The sequence below is a fragment of the Taudactylus pleione genome, unplaced genomic scaffold (genome assembly GCF_031769625.1).
Source record: "Taudactylus pleione unplaced genomic scaffold, aTauple2 ptg002710l, whole genome shotgun sequence".
Classification (NCBI taxonomy): Eukaryota; Metazoa; Chordata; class Amphibia; order Anura; family Myobatrachidae; genus Taudactylus; species Taudactylus pleione.
The window spans coordinates 75,574-93,650 of record NW_028287086.1 but is presented as its reverse complement, the minus strand read 5'-3'; the positions used below and the strand labels follow the sequence as shown (position 1 = coordinate 93,650).

At 50.1% G+C, this 18,077-nt stretch overlaps 1 protein-coding gene across 1 annotated transcript in view; it reads left to right on the top strand.

The window, feature by feature from the left end:
* The window catches only part of LOC148431177 (cadherin-related family member 4-like), a gene marked incomplete at its 3' end in the record, with an annotated part of 102,388 nt that overhangs the window by 22,537 nt on the left and 61,774 nt on the right, over positions 1-18,077 (top strand). Inside the window, exons 3-4 of the mRNA XM_088466239.1 lie at positions 6,823-6,985; positions 11,049-11,140. Coding sequence (XP_088322365.1) covers positions 6,823-6,985; positions 11,049-11,140 — 255 coding nt within the window. The remainder of the gene's footprint in view (positions 1-6,822; positions 6,986-11,048; positions 11,141-18,077) is intronic.

Here is an 18,077-nt window from a genome sequence, read left to right as displayed (position 1 = left end):
ATGTTAGCCCAGACCAAGTAGACCATGATGGGTGGGCCATGCAGACCAGGAGGTAAGCGCAGACCATGATGGGTGGGCCATGCAGACCATGATGGGTGGGCCATGCAGACCATGATGTAAGTGCAGACCATGTAAACCTGCGATGTAAGCATAGACCAAGTAGACCATGATGGGTGGGCCATGCAGACCGCGATGTAAGCACAGACCAAGTAGACCATGATGGGTGGGCCATGCAGACCATGATGTAAGCACAGACCATGATGGGTGGGCCATGCAGACCGTGATGTAAGTGCAGACCATGTAGACCATGATGGGTGGGCCATGCAGACTGTGATGTAAGCGCAGAGTATGCAGACCATGATGGGTGGGCCATGCAGACCATGATGTAAGCGCAGACCATGTAGACCATGATGGGTGGGCCATGTAGACCGTGATGTAAGTGCAGACCATGCAGACCATGATGTAAGTGCAGACCATGATGGGTGGGCCATGCAGACCATGTAGACCATGGTGGACTGTGATGTTAGCGCAGACCATGTAGACAATGATAGGTGGGCCATGCAGACCGTGATGTAAGTGCAGACCATGTAGACCATGATGGGTGGGCCATGTAGACTGTGATGTAAGCGCAGACCATGCAGACCGTGATGGATGGGCCATACAGACCGTGATGTAAGGGCAGATCATGTATACTGTGATGGGTATACCATGCAGACCGTGATGTAAGCGTGGGCCATGCAGACCGTGATGTAAGCATAGATCATGATGGGTGGGCCATGCAGACCATGATGTAAGCGCAGACCATGATGGGTGGGCCATGCAGACCATGATGTAAGCGCAGACCATGATGGGTGGGCCATGCAGACCATGATCGGTGGGCCATGCAGACCATAATGTAAGCACAGACCATGATGGGTGGGCCATGCAGACCGTGATGTTAGTGCAGACCATGTAGACCATGATGGGTGGGCCATGCAGATCATGGTGTAAGCAGTAAGCGCAGACCATCATGGGTGGGCCATGCAGACCAGGATGTAAGCGCAGACCATGTAGACCATGATGGGTGGGCCATGTAGACCATGATGTAAGTGCAGACCATGCAGACCATGATGGGTGGGCCATGCAGACCATGATGGACTGTGATGTTAGCGCAGACCATGTAGACAATGATAGGTGGGCCATGCAGACCGTGATGTAAGCGCAGACCATGTAGACCATGATGGGTGGGCCATGTAGACCATGATGTAAGCGCAGACCATGTAGACCGTGATGGATGGGCCATGCAGACCGTGATGTTAGCGCAGACCATGATGGGAGTGCCATGCAGACCGTGATATTAGCGCAGACCATGTAGACCATGATGGGAGGACCATGCGGGCCATGATGTACGCGCAGACCGTGATGGGTGGGCCATGCAGACCATGATGTAAGCGCAGACCATGTAAACCATGATGGGTGGGCCATGTAGACCGCAATGTAAGCGCAGACCAAGTAGACCATGATGGGTGGGCCATGCAGTCCGTGATGTAAGTGCAGACCATGATGGGTGAGCCATGCAGACCATGATGTAAACGAAGACCATGAGGTAAGCGCAGACCATGATGGGTGGGCCATGCAGACCATGATGTAAGTGCAGACCATGTAAACCTGCGATGTAAGCACAGACCAAGTAGACCATGATGGGTGGGCCATGCAGACCGCGATGTAAGCACAGACCAAGTAGACCATGATGGGTGGGCCATGCAGACCATGATGTAAGCACAGACCATGATGGGTGGGCCATGCAGACCGTGATGTAAGTGCAGACCATGTAGACCATGATGGGTGGGCCATGCAGACTGTGATGTAAGCGCAGAGTATGCAGACCATGATGGGTGGGCCATGCAGATCATGGTGTAAGCAGTAAGTGCAGACCATCATGGGTGGGCCATGCAGACCATGATGTAAGCGCAGACCATGTAGACCATGATGGGTGGGCCATGTAGACCGTGATGTAAGTGCAGACCATGATGTAAAAGCAGACCATGATGGGTGGGCCATGTAGACCATGATGGACTGTGATGTTAGCGCAGACCATGTAGACAAAGATAGGTGGGCCATGCAGACCGTGATGTAAGCGCAGACCATGTAGACCATGATGGGTGGGCCATGTAGACCGTGATGTAAGCGCAGACCATGCAGACCGTGATGGGTATACCATGCAGACCGTGATGTAAGCCTGGGCCATGCAGACCGTGATGTAAGCGTAGATCATGATGGGTGGGCCATGCAGACCATGATGTAAATGCAGACCATGATGGGTGGGCCATGCAGACCATGATGTAAGCGCAGACCATGATGGGTGGGCCATGCAAACCATGATCGGTGGGCCATGCAGACCATAATGTAAGCACAGACCATGATGGGTGGGCCATGCAGACCGTGATGTTAGTGCAGACCATGTAGACCATGATGGGTGGGCCATGCAGACTGTGATGTAAGCGCAGAGTATGCAGACCATGATGGGTGGGCCATGCAGGTCATGGAGTAAGCAGTAAGCGCAGACCATCATGGGTGGGCCATGCAGACCATGATGTAAGCGCAGACCATGTAGACCATGATGGGTGGGCCATGTAGACCATGATGTAAGTGCAGACCATGCAGACCATGATGGGTGGGCCATGCAGACCATGTAGACCATGATGGACTGTGATGTTAGCGCAGACCATGTAGACAATGATAGGTGGGCCATGCAGACCGTGATGTAAGCGCAGACCATGTAGACCATGATGGGTGGGCCATGCAGACCGTGATGTTAGCGCAGACCATGATGGGAGTGCCATGCAGACCGTGATATTAGCGTAGACCATGATGGGAGGACCATGCGGGCCGTGATGTACGCGCAGACCGTGATGGGTGGGCCATGCAGACCATGATGTAAGCGCAGACCATGTAAACCATGATGGGTGGGCCATGTAGACCGTGATGTAAGCACAGACCATGCAGAGCGTGATGGGTGGGCCATGCAGACCGTGATGTAAGGGCAGATCATGTATACTGTGATGGGTATACCATGCAGACCGTGATGTAAGCGTGGGCCATGCAGACCGTGATGTAAGCGTAGATCATGATGGGTGGACCATGCAGACCATGATGTAAAGGCAGATGATGTAGACCATGATGTAAGCGCAGATCATGATGGGTGGGCCATGCAGACCATGATGGGTGGGTCATGCAGACCTTGATGTAAGCGCAGACCATGCAGACCGTGATGGGTGGGCCATGTAGACCGTGATGTAAGTGCAGACCATGCAGACCATGATGTAAGTGCAGACCTTGATGGGTGGGCCATGCAGACCATGTAGACCATTATGGACTGTGATGTTAGCGCAGACCATGTAGACAATGATAGTTGGGCCATGCAGACCGTGATGTAAGCGCAGACCATGTAGACCATGATGGGTGGGCCATGTAGACCGTGATGTAAGCGCAGACCATGCAGACCGTGATGGATGGGCCATGCAGACCGTGATGTAAGGGCAGATCATGTATACTGTGATGGGTATACCATGCAGACTGTGATGTAAGCGTGGGCCATGCAGACCATGATGTAAGCGTAGATCATGATGGGTGGGCCATGCAGACCATGATGGGTGGGCCATGCAGACCATGATGTAAGCGCAGACCATGATGGGTGGGCCATGCAAACCATGATCAGTGGGCCATGCAGACCATAATGTAAGCACAGACCATGATGGGTGGGCCATGCAGACCATGATGTAAGCGCAGACCATGTAGACCATGATGGGTGGGCCATGTAGACCATGATGTAAGTGCAGACCATGCAGACCATGATGGGTGGGCCATGCAGACCATGTAGACCATGATGGACTGTGATGTTAGCGCAGACCATGTACACAATGATAGGTGGGCCATGCAGACAGTGATGTAAGCGCAGACCATGTAGACCATGATGGGTGGGCCATGTAGACGATGATGTAAGCGCAGACCATGTAGACCGTGATGGATGGGCCATGCAGACCGTGATGTTAGCGCAGACCATGATGGGAGTGCCATGCAGACCGTGATATTAGCGCAGACCATGTAGACCTTGATGGGAGGACCATGCGGGCCATGATGTACGCGCAGACCGTGATGGGTGGGCCATGCAGACCATGATGTAAGCGCAGACCATGTAAACCATGATGGGTGGGCCATGTAGACCGTGATGTAAGCACAGACCATGCAGACCGTGATGGGTGGGCCATGCAGACCGTGATGTAAGGGCAGATCATGTATACTGTGATGGGTATACCATGCAGACCGTGATGTAAGCGTGGGCCATGCAGACCGTGATGTAAGCGTAGATCATGATGGGTGGGCCTTGCAGACCGTGATGTAAAGGCAGATCATGTAGACCATGATGTAAGCGCAGATCATGATGGGTGGGCCATGCAGACCATGATGGGTGGGTCATGCAGACCTTAATGTAAGCGCAGACCGTGATGGGTGGGCCATGCAGACCGTTATTTAAGGGCAGATCATATAGACTGTGATGGGTATACCATGCAGACCGTGATGTAAGCGTGGGCCATGCAGACCGTGATGTAAAGGCAGATCATGTAGACCATGATGGGAGGGCCATGCAGGCCATGATATAAGCACAGACCATGTAGACCATGACGGGAGGCCATGCAGACCATGATGTAAGTGCAGACCATGATGGCTGGGCCATGCAAACCGTGAAGTAAGCGCAGGCCATGATGTAAGCACAGACCATGTAGACCATTGGTCGGGGAACAGGGGTAAATTACCCCAAACTGTGTAAAAATTTAATTCCTGGGGGTAATGGACGAACAGCCGGGCATGCATGCCTGGCTGTCCGTCCATTACCCCCAGGACTAGAGGTCACTGGCGCTGGGTGCGGCGCCAGTGACCTCCAGCCCGGCGCCGCAGAGAGGATCTAAGCCGGACGCCCGCTGAGATGTTATTACCAGCGGGCGCCTGGCTCCTTCCCTGCAGCGCCGCATTAGCCGGAGGCTGGAGTTCTCTTCTGAACTCCAGCTTCTGCCTCTCTCCATGCGCACTATGGGAGAGGTGTTATGACGTCTCTCTTATAGTTCCGAGGAGCAGCTAGGAGGACAGGATGGCGGCAGATGCAGGAGCGGGGATTAAGGTAAGTGTTTTTGTTTTGTTTTTCTTTGTACAAGCGGCACTACAGGGGCACTAATACAGGGGCACTATATGGGGGTACTGCTACAGGGCATTATATGGGGGCACTGCTACAGGGGCATTATATCGGGGCACTACTACAGGGTCATAACACGGGGGCACTACTACGGGGCATTATATGGGGGCACTACTACAGGGGTATAACTATGGGGGCACTACTACAGGGGTATTATATGGGGGCACTACTATCTGATTTCCTTCCCTTCAAATCTAAATATATTTTGGGGTAAAAGGTAAAACAGTTCCCTGACCCCTGATGTAGACTGTGATTTAAGCGCAGACCATGATGGGTGGGCCATGCAGACTGTGATGTAAGCACAGACCATGCAGACCATGATGGGTGGACCATGCAGACCATGATGGGTAAGCCATGCAGACCGTGATGTAAGCGCAGACCATACAGACCATGATGGGTGGGCCATGCAGACCGTGATGTAAGCGCAGACCATGCGGACCGTGATGGGTAGGCCTTGCAGACCATGGTGTAAGTGCAGACCATGCTGACCATGGTGTAAGCACAGACCATGATGGGTGGGCCATGCAGACCGTGATGTAAGCACAGACCATGATGGGTAGGCCATGCAGACCATGATGTAAGCGCAGACAATGATGGGTGGGCCATGCAGACCATGGTGTAAGTGCAGACCATGCAGACCGTGATGTAAGAGCAGACCATGCTGACCATGGTGTAAGCACAGACCATACAGACCATGATGGGTGAGCCATGCAGACCGTGATGTAAGCGCAGACCATGCGGACCGTGATTTGTAGGCCTTGCAGACCATGGTGTAAGTGCAGACCATGCAGACCGTGATGTAAGTGCAGACCATGCTGACCATGGTGTAAGCACAGACCATGCAGACCATGATGTAAGCACAGACCATGATGGGTAGGCCATGCAGACCATGATGTAAGCGCAGACAATGATGAGTGGGCCATGCAGGCCATGATGTAAGTGCAGACCGCGATGTAGGCGCAGACCATGCGGACCGTGATGGGTAGGCCATGCAGACTGTGATGTAAGCGCAGATCATTATGGGAGGGCCATGTAGACCATGATGTAAGCATAGACCATGTAGACCATGATGTAAGCGCAGATCATTATAGGAGGGCCATGCAGACCGTGATGTAAGCGGAGACCATGCGGACCGTGATGCGTGGGCCATGCAGATCGTGATTTAAGCACAGACCATGATGGGTAGGCCATGCAGACCATGATGTAAGCGCAGACAATGATGGGTGGGCCATGCAGGCCATGATGTAAGTGCAGACCGTGATGTAGGCGCAGACCATGCGGACCGTGATGGGTGGGCCATGCAGACTGTGATGTAAGCGCAGATCATTATGGGAGGGCCATGCAGACCGTGATGTAAGCAGAGACCATGTAGACCATGATGGGTGGGCCATGCAGACCATGATTTAAGCACAGACCATGAAGGGCGGGCTATGCAGACCGTAATGTAAGCGCAGACCGTGATGTACAGTAAGCGCAGACCATGATGTAAGCGCAGACAATGATGTGTGGGCCATGCAGACCGTGATGTACAGTTAGCGCAGACCATGCAGGCCATTATGTGACCGAGTGTCATACTAAGCACATGTCTTTGTCAGATCACACTCAGCAGCTCAGCGGCTCTAAATGCAGATGTGGTCAATGAGTACATTCTGGAAATCACAGCGCAGTGTGGCACGGAGATGGTCGCTGGGCAGCTGTTCGTAAAGATCAGAGATGATATCCCAGAGCCGCAGTGTGAGCCCAAATTCTCCAGCCAAGGTAAGAGACGTCTATCCAACCTCCTCAGACATACTTACCCCATACTGTACACCATTACTGGCGTTCTACTTACCCCATACTGTACACCATTACTGGCGTTCTACTTACCCCATACTGTACACCATTACTGGCGTTCTACTTACCCCATACTGTACACCATTACTGGCGTTCTACTTACCCCATACTGTACACCATTACTGGCGTTCTACTTACCCCATACTGTACACCATTACTGGCGTTCTACTTACCCCATACTGTACACCATTACTGGCGTTCTACTTACCCCATACTGTACACCATTACTGGCGTTCTACTTACCCCATACTGTACACCATTACTGGCGTTCTACTTACCCCATACTGTACACCATTACTGGCGTTCTACTTACCCCATACTGTACACCATTACTGGCGTTCTACTTACCCCATACTGTACACCATTACTGGCGTTCTACTTACCCCATACTGTACACCATTACTGGCGTTCTACTTACCCCATACTGTACACCATTACTGGCGTTCTACTTACCCCATACTGTACACCATTACTGGCGTTCTACTTACCCCATACTGTACACCATTACTGGCGTTCTACTTACCCCATACTGTACACCATTACTGGCATTCTACTTACCCCATACTGTACACCATTACTGGTAGTTCTACTTACCCCATACTGTACACCATTACTGGCGTTCTACTTACCCCATACTGTACACCATTACTGGCGTTCTACTTACCCCATACTGTACACCATTACTGGTAGTTCTACTTATCCCATACTGTACACCATTACTGGTAGTTCTACTTATCCCATACTGTACACCATTACTGGTAGTTCTACTTACCCCATACTGTACACCATTACTGGCGTTCTACTTACCCCATACTGTACACCATTACTGGCGTTCTACTTACCCCATACTGTACACCATTACTGGCGTTCTACTTACCCCATACTGTACACCATTACTGGCGTTCTACTTACCCCATACTGTACACCATTACTGGCGTTCTACTTACCCCATACTGTACACCATTACTGGCGTTCTACTTACCCCATACTGTACACCATTACTGGCGTTCTACTTTGCCTATACTGTACACCATTACTGCATTATACTTACCCCATACTGTACACCATTACTGGCATTATACTTACCCCATACTGTACACCATTACTGGCATTATACTTACCCCATACTGTACACCATTACTGGCGTTCTACTTACCCCATACTGTACACCATTACTGGCGTTCTACTTACCCCATACTGTACACCATTACTGGTGTTCTACTTACCCCATACTGTACACCATTACTGGCGTTCTACTTACCCCATACTGTACACCATTACTGGCATTATACTTCTCCCAACTACTGTACGCTTTCCTACACTATTATTTATATTCCTTCTGTTTCTCCATATATGATATCTGCAGCAATAATGGGCCTGATTCAGTGCCGCCCGTAACGCCGATGTTCCTGTAGTTCAGCCATTTTTTACTATTGCACACGAGTGAAAATCCTTAAAAACTCCTATGGTGCTCGCTTTTCACCGTGTACACAGAAAGGCGCTGCTGCAATCCAGACACATGGTATAGAAATGTGACAGGGGTTCCCGGGCGGTGACAGGGAGGCGGCTTAGCACAAGCACAGAGATGGCCCGCCTTATGGGCGTGCAACTGGCGTTCCTGGGCAGTGGCTTAGCGGATGCACATAGATGGTCCATGTTATGGGCGTGTAACTGGCGTTCCTGGGCGGTGGCTTAGCGGATGCACATAGATGGTCCATGTTATGGGCGTGTAACTGGCGTTCCTGGGCGGTGGTTTAGCGGATACACATAGATGGTCCATGTTATGGGCGTGCAACTGGCGTTCCTGGGCAGTGGCTTAGCGGATGCACATAGATGGTCCATGTTATGGGCGTGTAACTGGCGTTCCTGGGCGGTGGCTTAGCGGATGCACATAGATGGTCCATGTTATGGGCGTGTAACTGGCGTTCCTGGGCGGTGGCTTAGCGGATACACATAGATGGTCCATGTTATGGGCGTGTAACTGGCGTTCCTGGGCAGTGACTTAGCGGATGCACATAGATGGTCCATGTTATGGGCGTGTAACTGGCGTTCCTGGGCAGTGGCTTAGCGGATGCACATAAATGGTCCATGTTATGGGCGTGTAACTGGCGTTCCTGGGCAGTGGCTTAGCGGATGCACATAGATGGTCCATGTTATGGGCGTGTAACTGGCGTTCCTGGGCAGTGGCTTAGCGGTTGCACATAAATGGTCCATGTTATGGGCGTGTAACTGGCGTGCCTGGGCGGTGGCTTAGCGTTTGCACATAAATGGTCCATGTTATGGGCGTGTAACTGGCGTTCCTGGGCGGTGGCTTAGCGGATGCACATAGATGGTCCATGTTATGGGCGTGTATCTGGCGTTCCTGGGTGGTAACAAGGAGATGTGACTTAGCGGACACACAGAGATGGTCCATGTTATGGGCGTGTTATGGGAAAGTCACTGGCATCTTATGGGAAAGTGGTTGCATACACATACCCTCAGTCGCTCACATAGAAGGCCGTACTCGAATCAGACCCAATGCGAACACAGCCATGCCAGTGAGTTTCAACACCATTGTAGGGGCGTGCATAAATTATCCACTGCGGTACCACAGGCAGCCTGAGGCCTCATAGCGGGCGCAGAAGTTAGCAATTCCTGAGTGAGGTCTGACCTGCCGTACCTGTGCATATGGGTCCGATGTTACCGATTATTTTGCTATGTTGCCCTAGTATACGGATGTAAGTGAGGGGAAGGGGGCGTCCTTATCTTAGGCTGCGTACGCAATGCGAATGTACACATTTACATATCACTGCTGATATTAGCATCTGCGGAGCGTGCGTATAAGCAGAATAGCGATCCTCTCTGAATCAGGCCATTGGGCTCTATGTATTAACATTATTTTTACTAAAATAAAGTGAAAAGGGTCTTTTGTGTTTTCACACCGTTTTCACATTATTTTAGTATCACCTATAATTATTTCAGGGCAATTGGAGTAGAATTCGTAAAATTCTACTCCAACCTCTAAGTATCACTTATTTTTAGTAAAGCAGATCGAATTTCCCATAATTGTAATGGGAAATGTGATCTGGCCAAAGTTACCTGGAGGTGGCGTTATCCAGGGTCTCCCCTGGTTACCAGACTCCTGCTCCGCTCTAATGGGCAGAGCAGAGCCCGGAGCCGGCCCCAGTGATCAGCTGTGTGGTCTAAACAGACCACAAGCTGATCACTGCTGGAAAAAAAGAAAAAATATATTAAAAAAAAAAAAACTTACCGGAGTCCAGGGACCGGAGATCGGGGCTCCGGTGATGTCCTCCCTCTGGTCAGCTTTTCTCCCATCCAGCACTGCGACCCAGTCATCAGCTGACCAGGCCACAGTGCAGGATGGGAGACCAGCTGGAGATGGGAGACCAGAGCCACGGAGGACATCACCGGAGCCCCGATCACCGGATGTAAGTGTACTTAATGGAGGGGTGGGCGTGGGAAGGCGATCACGGGGCTTAATGGCAGGGGGCGTGGCTTAGCAGAAGCCAGCCGGCGCATGCGCGGGCACCGATCACAGTGTTTTTGCAAAAAATACAGTGACAAGTGTGCGGAGGGGATTCGCAGGGACAGAGCTTTATCGCAAGCGTGTCCCTGCAAGGGATTTTTAGTAAATGTGCTAGGTGTGATGCTGTTATCGCACGTCATGTTGCCCCGAGGCTCTAGCTAATGCGGATTTCTGCTCGTCCCTCAGGAGGACTGAATAGCTCCGGGCGCTCATCCTGGGAGCTTAACAAACTCGCTGTGATCTGAATTCCCCCAAAATTATTTGTCTAGCCTACACTTCATATTACTTTCAGATGAGATCGGAGATCTTATCCAAACACAACTTAAATCCAGACTATTGTCACCATTAGAACATAACTAATATAGCACATTCATTAAGAGCTGGAGACATGTCAGCATTATCCATACATCAAGCTGGGTACAAGAAGTTGCTGAGATTCTAACACCAGATTTTTGCCCACAGTTGGAGACACTGTGCAGCTTTATTCCAACGTTCCCGCTTCAAGCCCAATTTATGTTGTGGTTTTACGGCAGCCCAAGTACACTCCAGTGAGGGTAAGTTATGGAGAAATATGTTCTACCTGTAGGCAGGTATTTTCTTATCTAACTAGCCTGTGGCTACAGTCCCTACATCCAGCACCAGGGGCCATATGTAATAGGGTTAGAGTAGTAGTAACACTATCACATTGATGAGAGTTTTTTTTAGTCTAAAAACATGTTCTCGGACTCTATTACATTGGTCAAGTTTCCATGTTCTCAGACTCTATTACATTGAGTGAGTTTCCATGTTCTTGGACTCGATTACATTGGGCGAGTTTCCATGTTCTCTGACTCTATTACATTGGGGGAGTTTCCATGTTCTCTGTCTCTATTACATTGGGGGAGTTTCCATGTTCTCTGACTCTAATACACTGGCCGAGTTTCATGTTCTCTGCCTCTATTACACTGGGTGAGTTTCCATGTTCTCTGACTCTATTACATTGGGCGAGTTTCATGTTCTCTGACTCTATTACACTGGGTGAGTTTCATGTTCTCTGTCTCTATTACATTGGGTGAGTTTCATGTTCTCTGACTCTATTACATTGGGCGAGTTTCCATGTTCTCTGACTCTATTACATTGGGCGAGTTTCCATGTTCTCTGTCTCTGTTACATTGGGCGAGTTTCATGTTCTCTGACTATATTACATTGGGCGAGTTTCATGTTCTCTGTCTCTATTACATTGGGAGAGTTTCCATGTTCTCTGACTCTATTACACTGGCCGAGTTTCATGTTCTCTGTCTCTATTACATTGGGTGAGTTTCATGTTCTCGGACTCTATTACACTGGGTGAGTTTCCATGTTCTCGGACTCTATTACATTGGGCGAATTTCATGTTCTCTGACTCTATTACACTGGGTGAGTTTCCATGTTCTCTGACTCTATTACATTGGGTGAGTTTCATGTTCTCTGACTCTATTACATTGGGGGAGTTTCAATGTTCTCTGACTCTATTACATTGGGTGAGTTTCATGTTCTCTGACTCTATTACACTGGGTGAGTTTCCATGTTCTCTGACTCTATTACATTGGGCGAGTTTCCATGTTCTCTGTCTCTGTTACATTGGGCGAGTTTCATGTTCTCTGACTATATTACATTGGGCGAGTTTCCATGTTCTCTGTCTCTATTACATTGGGCGAGTTTCATGTTCTCTGACTCTATTACATTGGGTGAGTTTCCATGTTCTCTGACTCTATTACATTGGGAGAGTTTCCATGTTCTCTGACTCTATTACAGTGGGCGAGTTTCATGTTCTCTGACTCTATTACATTGGGCAAGTTTCCATGTTCTCTGACTCTATTACATTGGGCAAGTTTCCATGTTCTCTGACTCTATTACATTGGGTGAGTTTCATGTTCTCTGACTCTATTACATTGGGCGAGTTTCCATGTTCTCTGTCTCTGTTACACTGGCCGAGTTTCATGTTCTCTGTCTCTATTACATTGGGGGAGTTTCCATGTTCTCTGCCTCTATTACATTGGGTGAGTTTCCATGTTCTCTGACTCTATTACATTGGGCGAGTTTCATGTTCTCTGACTCTATTACATTTTGCGAGTTTCCATGTTCTCTGACTCTATTACACTGGCCGAGTTTCATGTTCTCTGTCTCTATTACATTGGGGGAGTTTCCATGTTCTCTGCCTCTATTACATTGGGCGAGTTTCATGTTCTCTGACTGTATTACATTGGGCGAGTTCCATGTTCTCTGACTCTATTACATTGGGCGAGTTCCATGTTCTCTGACTCTATTACATTGGGCGAGTTTCATGTTCTATGACTCTATTACATTGGGCGAGTTCCATGTTCTCTGACTCTATTCCTTCATCCACTAGGGGACACTGGAGCTTCATGACAGTGGGGTATAGACGGTGGGTTGAGTAGAGCCTGGCACTTCAAGAATCTAAAAGTGTGACTGGCTCTTCCCCCTCTATGCCCCATCAGCCCCAGTTTTTAGAATGTGCCTGAGAGAGCCGGTGTACATGGGGATGTCTCCAGCCCTGTTTGTTAATAATACATTTTATAATAGTAAAAGAATCATTGAGGACAGGAAGACTGCTGCTGCGACAGTCTGCCTGCACCGTGGGAGCTGTCAGCTACTGCAGCCTGTGCCCGGTCACCCTATGGAGGGGGCTTCTATTTACATGGAGGATTTCTAGAGTCCACTGACTCAGCGGGGCCAGCCACAGTTGAAACCAGCTTGTGTCCGGGTTTCCCCCCCCTCACTGCCCAGCACTCTGGCCGCAGCAGCACGTGAGTATACACATCTCTCCTGTTTAGAAGGAGTTGTGTTACTGTTTAGCTGGGCTAGTGACTGGCAGCTCGCTGCGCCGGTCACTTACTAGAAGCGCTGGTGCGGTCTCAAATGTACAGCGCCAGTAGCACTTCTTAGGTTGCCTGCTCCCTTATGTTTAGATTTTTAACAGGTGCGGCTGTTAGTCTGCTGAGACGGTGCTTAAAGCATATCAAAGCACCAGCTGCCACGGGGAAGCGGCTTCAGCGTGGCTGTTATTCTGCCACAACTGTGCTTGATTGATAGAGGCACCGGTGCCTGCTTCCACGGGACCTTGTACGCTCTCCCCGATGAGAGCTGCTGCAGTTAGAGGCTCCGGCTAGTTATTAGCTGGAGTCCTCTTTGGGAGGGTGGCGGAGCTTCTTAGCTATGTGCCGCCTCCCCCTCTTCCTCGGCGGTATTGGCACCCTCTGCTCAGAAGGAGCGGTGCAATCTTAGACTGAAATCCTGGCCAGTGGTCCCAGTGCTCCTTGCACCAGTAAAGTCCAGGAGCTAATATTTCAGCATCAGAGCAAGAGTCACAGGCACTCCAGTATGCAAAGGGGTCTGTGAGTTCTACATGGGAGGGTAATAATTATCGGTAGCCCTTCCTTTCTACATTGGGTAGCATTGTTATTGCAATTCTGCTCCTCCCCATCTGTTGCTCTGTCTGCCTCACTTACCTTGTCTGTGTCAGACCATTTGCAACTGTGTGTGGGCGCGTGTGTCTGTCTGGGTTATGGTGTCTTCCAAAGCGACAGACAAAACTGCTTCACAGAAACTGCCTGCACTAGGCACAACAAAAAAATGACACATGCTCTCTCTGAAGAGTCATCCCTGTGCGATGCTTGTGAAGTAGAGAGTGCTAACTCAGCACAGTCTGTCACACCCTTAATGAATAGTTTAGCAGGGGTCATGGCAGATCTTACATCTGATTGGCCGCTTCCCGTAGGGAACGGGAGGCTGCCAAGGATAGACCTACCATCTCTCACCCTTCTTTTCTTGCTACATTTCCAGTGTGGGCTCAAGATCTAGCCCGCTCACTCAATAGCCTTGCACAGGTCATGGATTCTGCACCTAAGCCTCCCGATGCCGTGGTAAGTCAGCCATCTAAGAAGAGGGCACTTCCAGCAGTTCTTCAGTCCGACGAGGAGTCTGAAGCAGATCACTCGTCTCAGGAGGAGCAAGGGAAGATGCTGGTAGAATCCGATTTAGAGGCTTCTTCACAGGAACCTGACGCAACACAGGCTATTGAAGCACTTATCTTAGCTATGAAGGACGTACTTCACATTTCTGACCCTGAGGCTCCAGAATCGTTCGATGACTCATTGTCTGCTAAGAAACAGAAGTCTTCTGTTACATTTCCGGCAAGTTTGACAAACAGATGGCAGCAGCCTGGCAGCATCCGGACCGTAAGTTCCAGATCCCTAGGCATTTTTTCTCCCTTTACCCATTTCCATGTAGGGAAATAGAAGTCGATGGGAGACTCCACCATCTGTGGATGCTTTGGTTTCTAGTCTGTCAAAGAAAACTATGCTTCCAGTTCCAGGAGCTAATACATTAAAGGCAAGCTCAGAACGGAAATGTGAAACTATGTTAAAATCTATTTATACTGCTGCTGGTGCACTTCTCAAACTGGCCTTGGTTGGCTCTTGGGTCAACAAGGCAGTGAAGAAGTGGTTGGAACAATTGGCGGAAGGTCTAAAGTCGAACACTCCGCGGGCGGATCTGATTATCTTGGCAGAGCATATTCAGGAGTCCGCAGTATATTTGGGAGATGCCTCCAGATATATCGGCCAGGTAGGCGCTAGGGTCTCTGCTTCAGCTGTCACTGCTCGCCAGGCACTTTGGCTTCGTGCTTGGCTAGTGGACGCTGAGTCTAAAAGAGCAGTTGAAGCTTTTTCTTTCACAGATGATATTTTATTTGGTCCAGAGTTGGACAAGTGGATCTTGCTGGCCACTGGGGGTAAGAATACCTTTCTACCTTCATCAACACCTCCTCCACATCGCTAATTTAATGGTCCTTCCTTTTAAGCTCCAGCTATTTCAGGGTCGACCTCGTGGTTGGTCTTTAGCAGGTCGAGAAGGTCGCACCAGAGGACGTCAGATGGCCAGTGCCTGCCGTCCAGATCCCAAGCCAGCAGACAAGCCTGTGACCTGATGGGCTGCCATCTCACCTCAGGGATGCCAAGATGGGTGCTCATCTCCAGAGCTTCTCGGAGGTTTGGAGGCAGACTTGACCCGACACTTTGGTTCGGAATCTGGTATCTCATGGATACAAGATAGTTTGCTTTCACTTCTCCAGTGCCATTTTCACAACAGGGTTTCCTGTTGATCCTTTTAAACAACTAATTTTGCTTCAGGCAATCAACAAACTTCTGCTGGCCAAAGTTCTGGTTCTGACTGCACAAAGAAACCAGGGGTTTTACTCAAACCTTTTTGTGGTTCCGAAGCTGGATGGGTCAGTCCGGCCCATGCTAAATCTCAAGGCCTATCTGCATGTTCTAATTTGGAAGTATCACCAGGCTTCCCTTAAATTTGCCATCAGGGAGACTCATTACCAATTCCAGGCCCTGCCGTTCAGTCTCTCGTCAGCTCCCAGAGTATTCACAAAGGTGATGGACGTGTAATGGTGGCTCATCTGTGCTCTCAAGGGGTGACAATTGTACTGTACTTGGACGACTTCCTCTTAAAGGCTCCATTGGCAGAAGTCCTTCTGCACCAAGTGTCCCTTACACATCAGATACTCATACAACACGGCTGCATTGTCAACTTCCAGAAGTCTGTTGATTCCATCACAGAGACTTCAGTTCCTGGAAATGATTCTGGACACAATCCTGGTTTGGATATTCCTGCCAATGGATCAAGGCCATAGCCATCCAGGAGCTGGTTAGCTTGGTGCTCAGGCCCAGAAAAGTGTCTGTGCATCTTTGCATTAGTCTCCTAGGAAAGATGGTGGCCTTCTTCGAGGCCATCCAGGTCAGCAGATTTCACTCCAGAATGTTTCAATTAGATCTCCTGTCTCAATGGTCAGGGTCCCACCTACTGATGCATCGGCTAGTGCGTCTGTCTCCTCAGAGCCACATATCCTTGCTCTGGTGGCTCCGGTCGGACTATCTGGTAGCGGGTCGATGCTTCGGATTTGGACCCTGGTTACCACGGATGCCTGTCTCCGTGGATGGGGAGCTGTGGTCCTGGACAATCACTTCCAGGGGCATTGGTTGCAGGAATCCCTCTTACCAATCAATGTTCTCGAACTGCTGCCAGTCTACAGAGCTTTGATACAGGTTGCTCCTCTGCTACAGGGCCTTCTGGTTTGGATACAATCCGACAACGCCACGGCGTATATAAATTGGAATGGGGGAACCTGCAGTCATGTGGCAATCAGAGAGGCCAACCGACTTCTCTGTGGGCAGAAACACGTCGAGGCCATCTCCGAAGTCTTCATTCTGGGAGTTGACAACTGGGAAGCGGACTACCTCAGTCGTCAGGATCTTCACCCCGGGGAGTGGTCCCTTCATCCTGAGGTTTTCCTTCAACTAGTTAACCGATGGAGGAGGCCACAGATAGATCTCATGGCCTCCAGGACAAATCGACAGCTACCCCTTTACTGCTCCAGGACCAGGGATCCAGCAACGGTGGGAGCGGATGCCTTACTGATTCCTTGACCGTAGAGCCTTGTATACCTGTTTCCACCTTTTCAGCTTCGTCCTCGGATTTCAACTGTTTCAAACGCGAGTTGTCCACAGTCATCCTAGTGGCTCCGGATTGGCCTCATCGGGTTTGGTACTCCGATCTCTTATTTCTTCTAGCAGACAAACCTTGGCCCCTTCCACTGCGGTTGGATCTTCTGCAGCAGAGCCCAATCGTGTACCCGGATTTATGTCGGCTTAGTTTGATGGCGTGGGTGTTGAGACCGCCATCTTAAGAAGCCATGGCGTAGGAACGGTCATTCCTACCATGCTTTGAGCTAAGAAACCAGTGACTTCAGCGCATTATCATTGCATTTGGAAGGCTTATATCTGCTGGTGTGAAGGTCGTGGATCTTTCACTTCCTCCTTTCATTTACCGCGTCTTCTTTTTCTTCAAAAGGGGCTTGACGCGGGTCTACATCTAGGATCACTTAAAGTGCAGAAATCTGCTCTATTTTTTTCCAGTGCCGCCTAGCACTGATTTGCAGACCTTTTTTCAAGGGGTGCTTAGAGTTCAGCCCCCCTTTGTGCCGCTCACGGCTCCTTGGGACCTGAACCTCGTCTTATCCTTCCTTCAGTCATCCACATTTGAGCCTTTGAAGGACATGGATTTGAAATATTTAATTTGGAATATGGTCCTTCTATTGGCCCTGGCTTCGGCTAGGCGAGTGTTGTAACTTCGAGCTTTGTCCTGCCGTTCCCCTTACTTTTTCACGATGATCTGGCGGAACTGCGTACCAGACTTATTTTTTGCCTAAGGTGGTCTCGGCCTTTCACCTGAATCAGCCGATTGTGGTGCCGGCAGGGCTGCCATTAGAAACTGTGGGGCCCGGGACTGATAGAATAGGCAGGGACCCCCCCCCATGTTTCTCTAACTCCAGCCACACAGTGTCTAGCCAGCCCCTCTTCTGTGTGTCCCCAGCCTGCCCCCCCTTCTGTCTCTCCAGCCGAAGTCAGCCCCCACACTTACCTTGTTCTTGTTGCTCCGAGACCT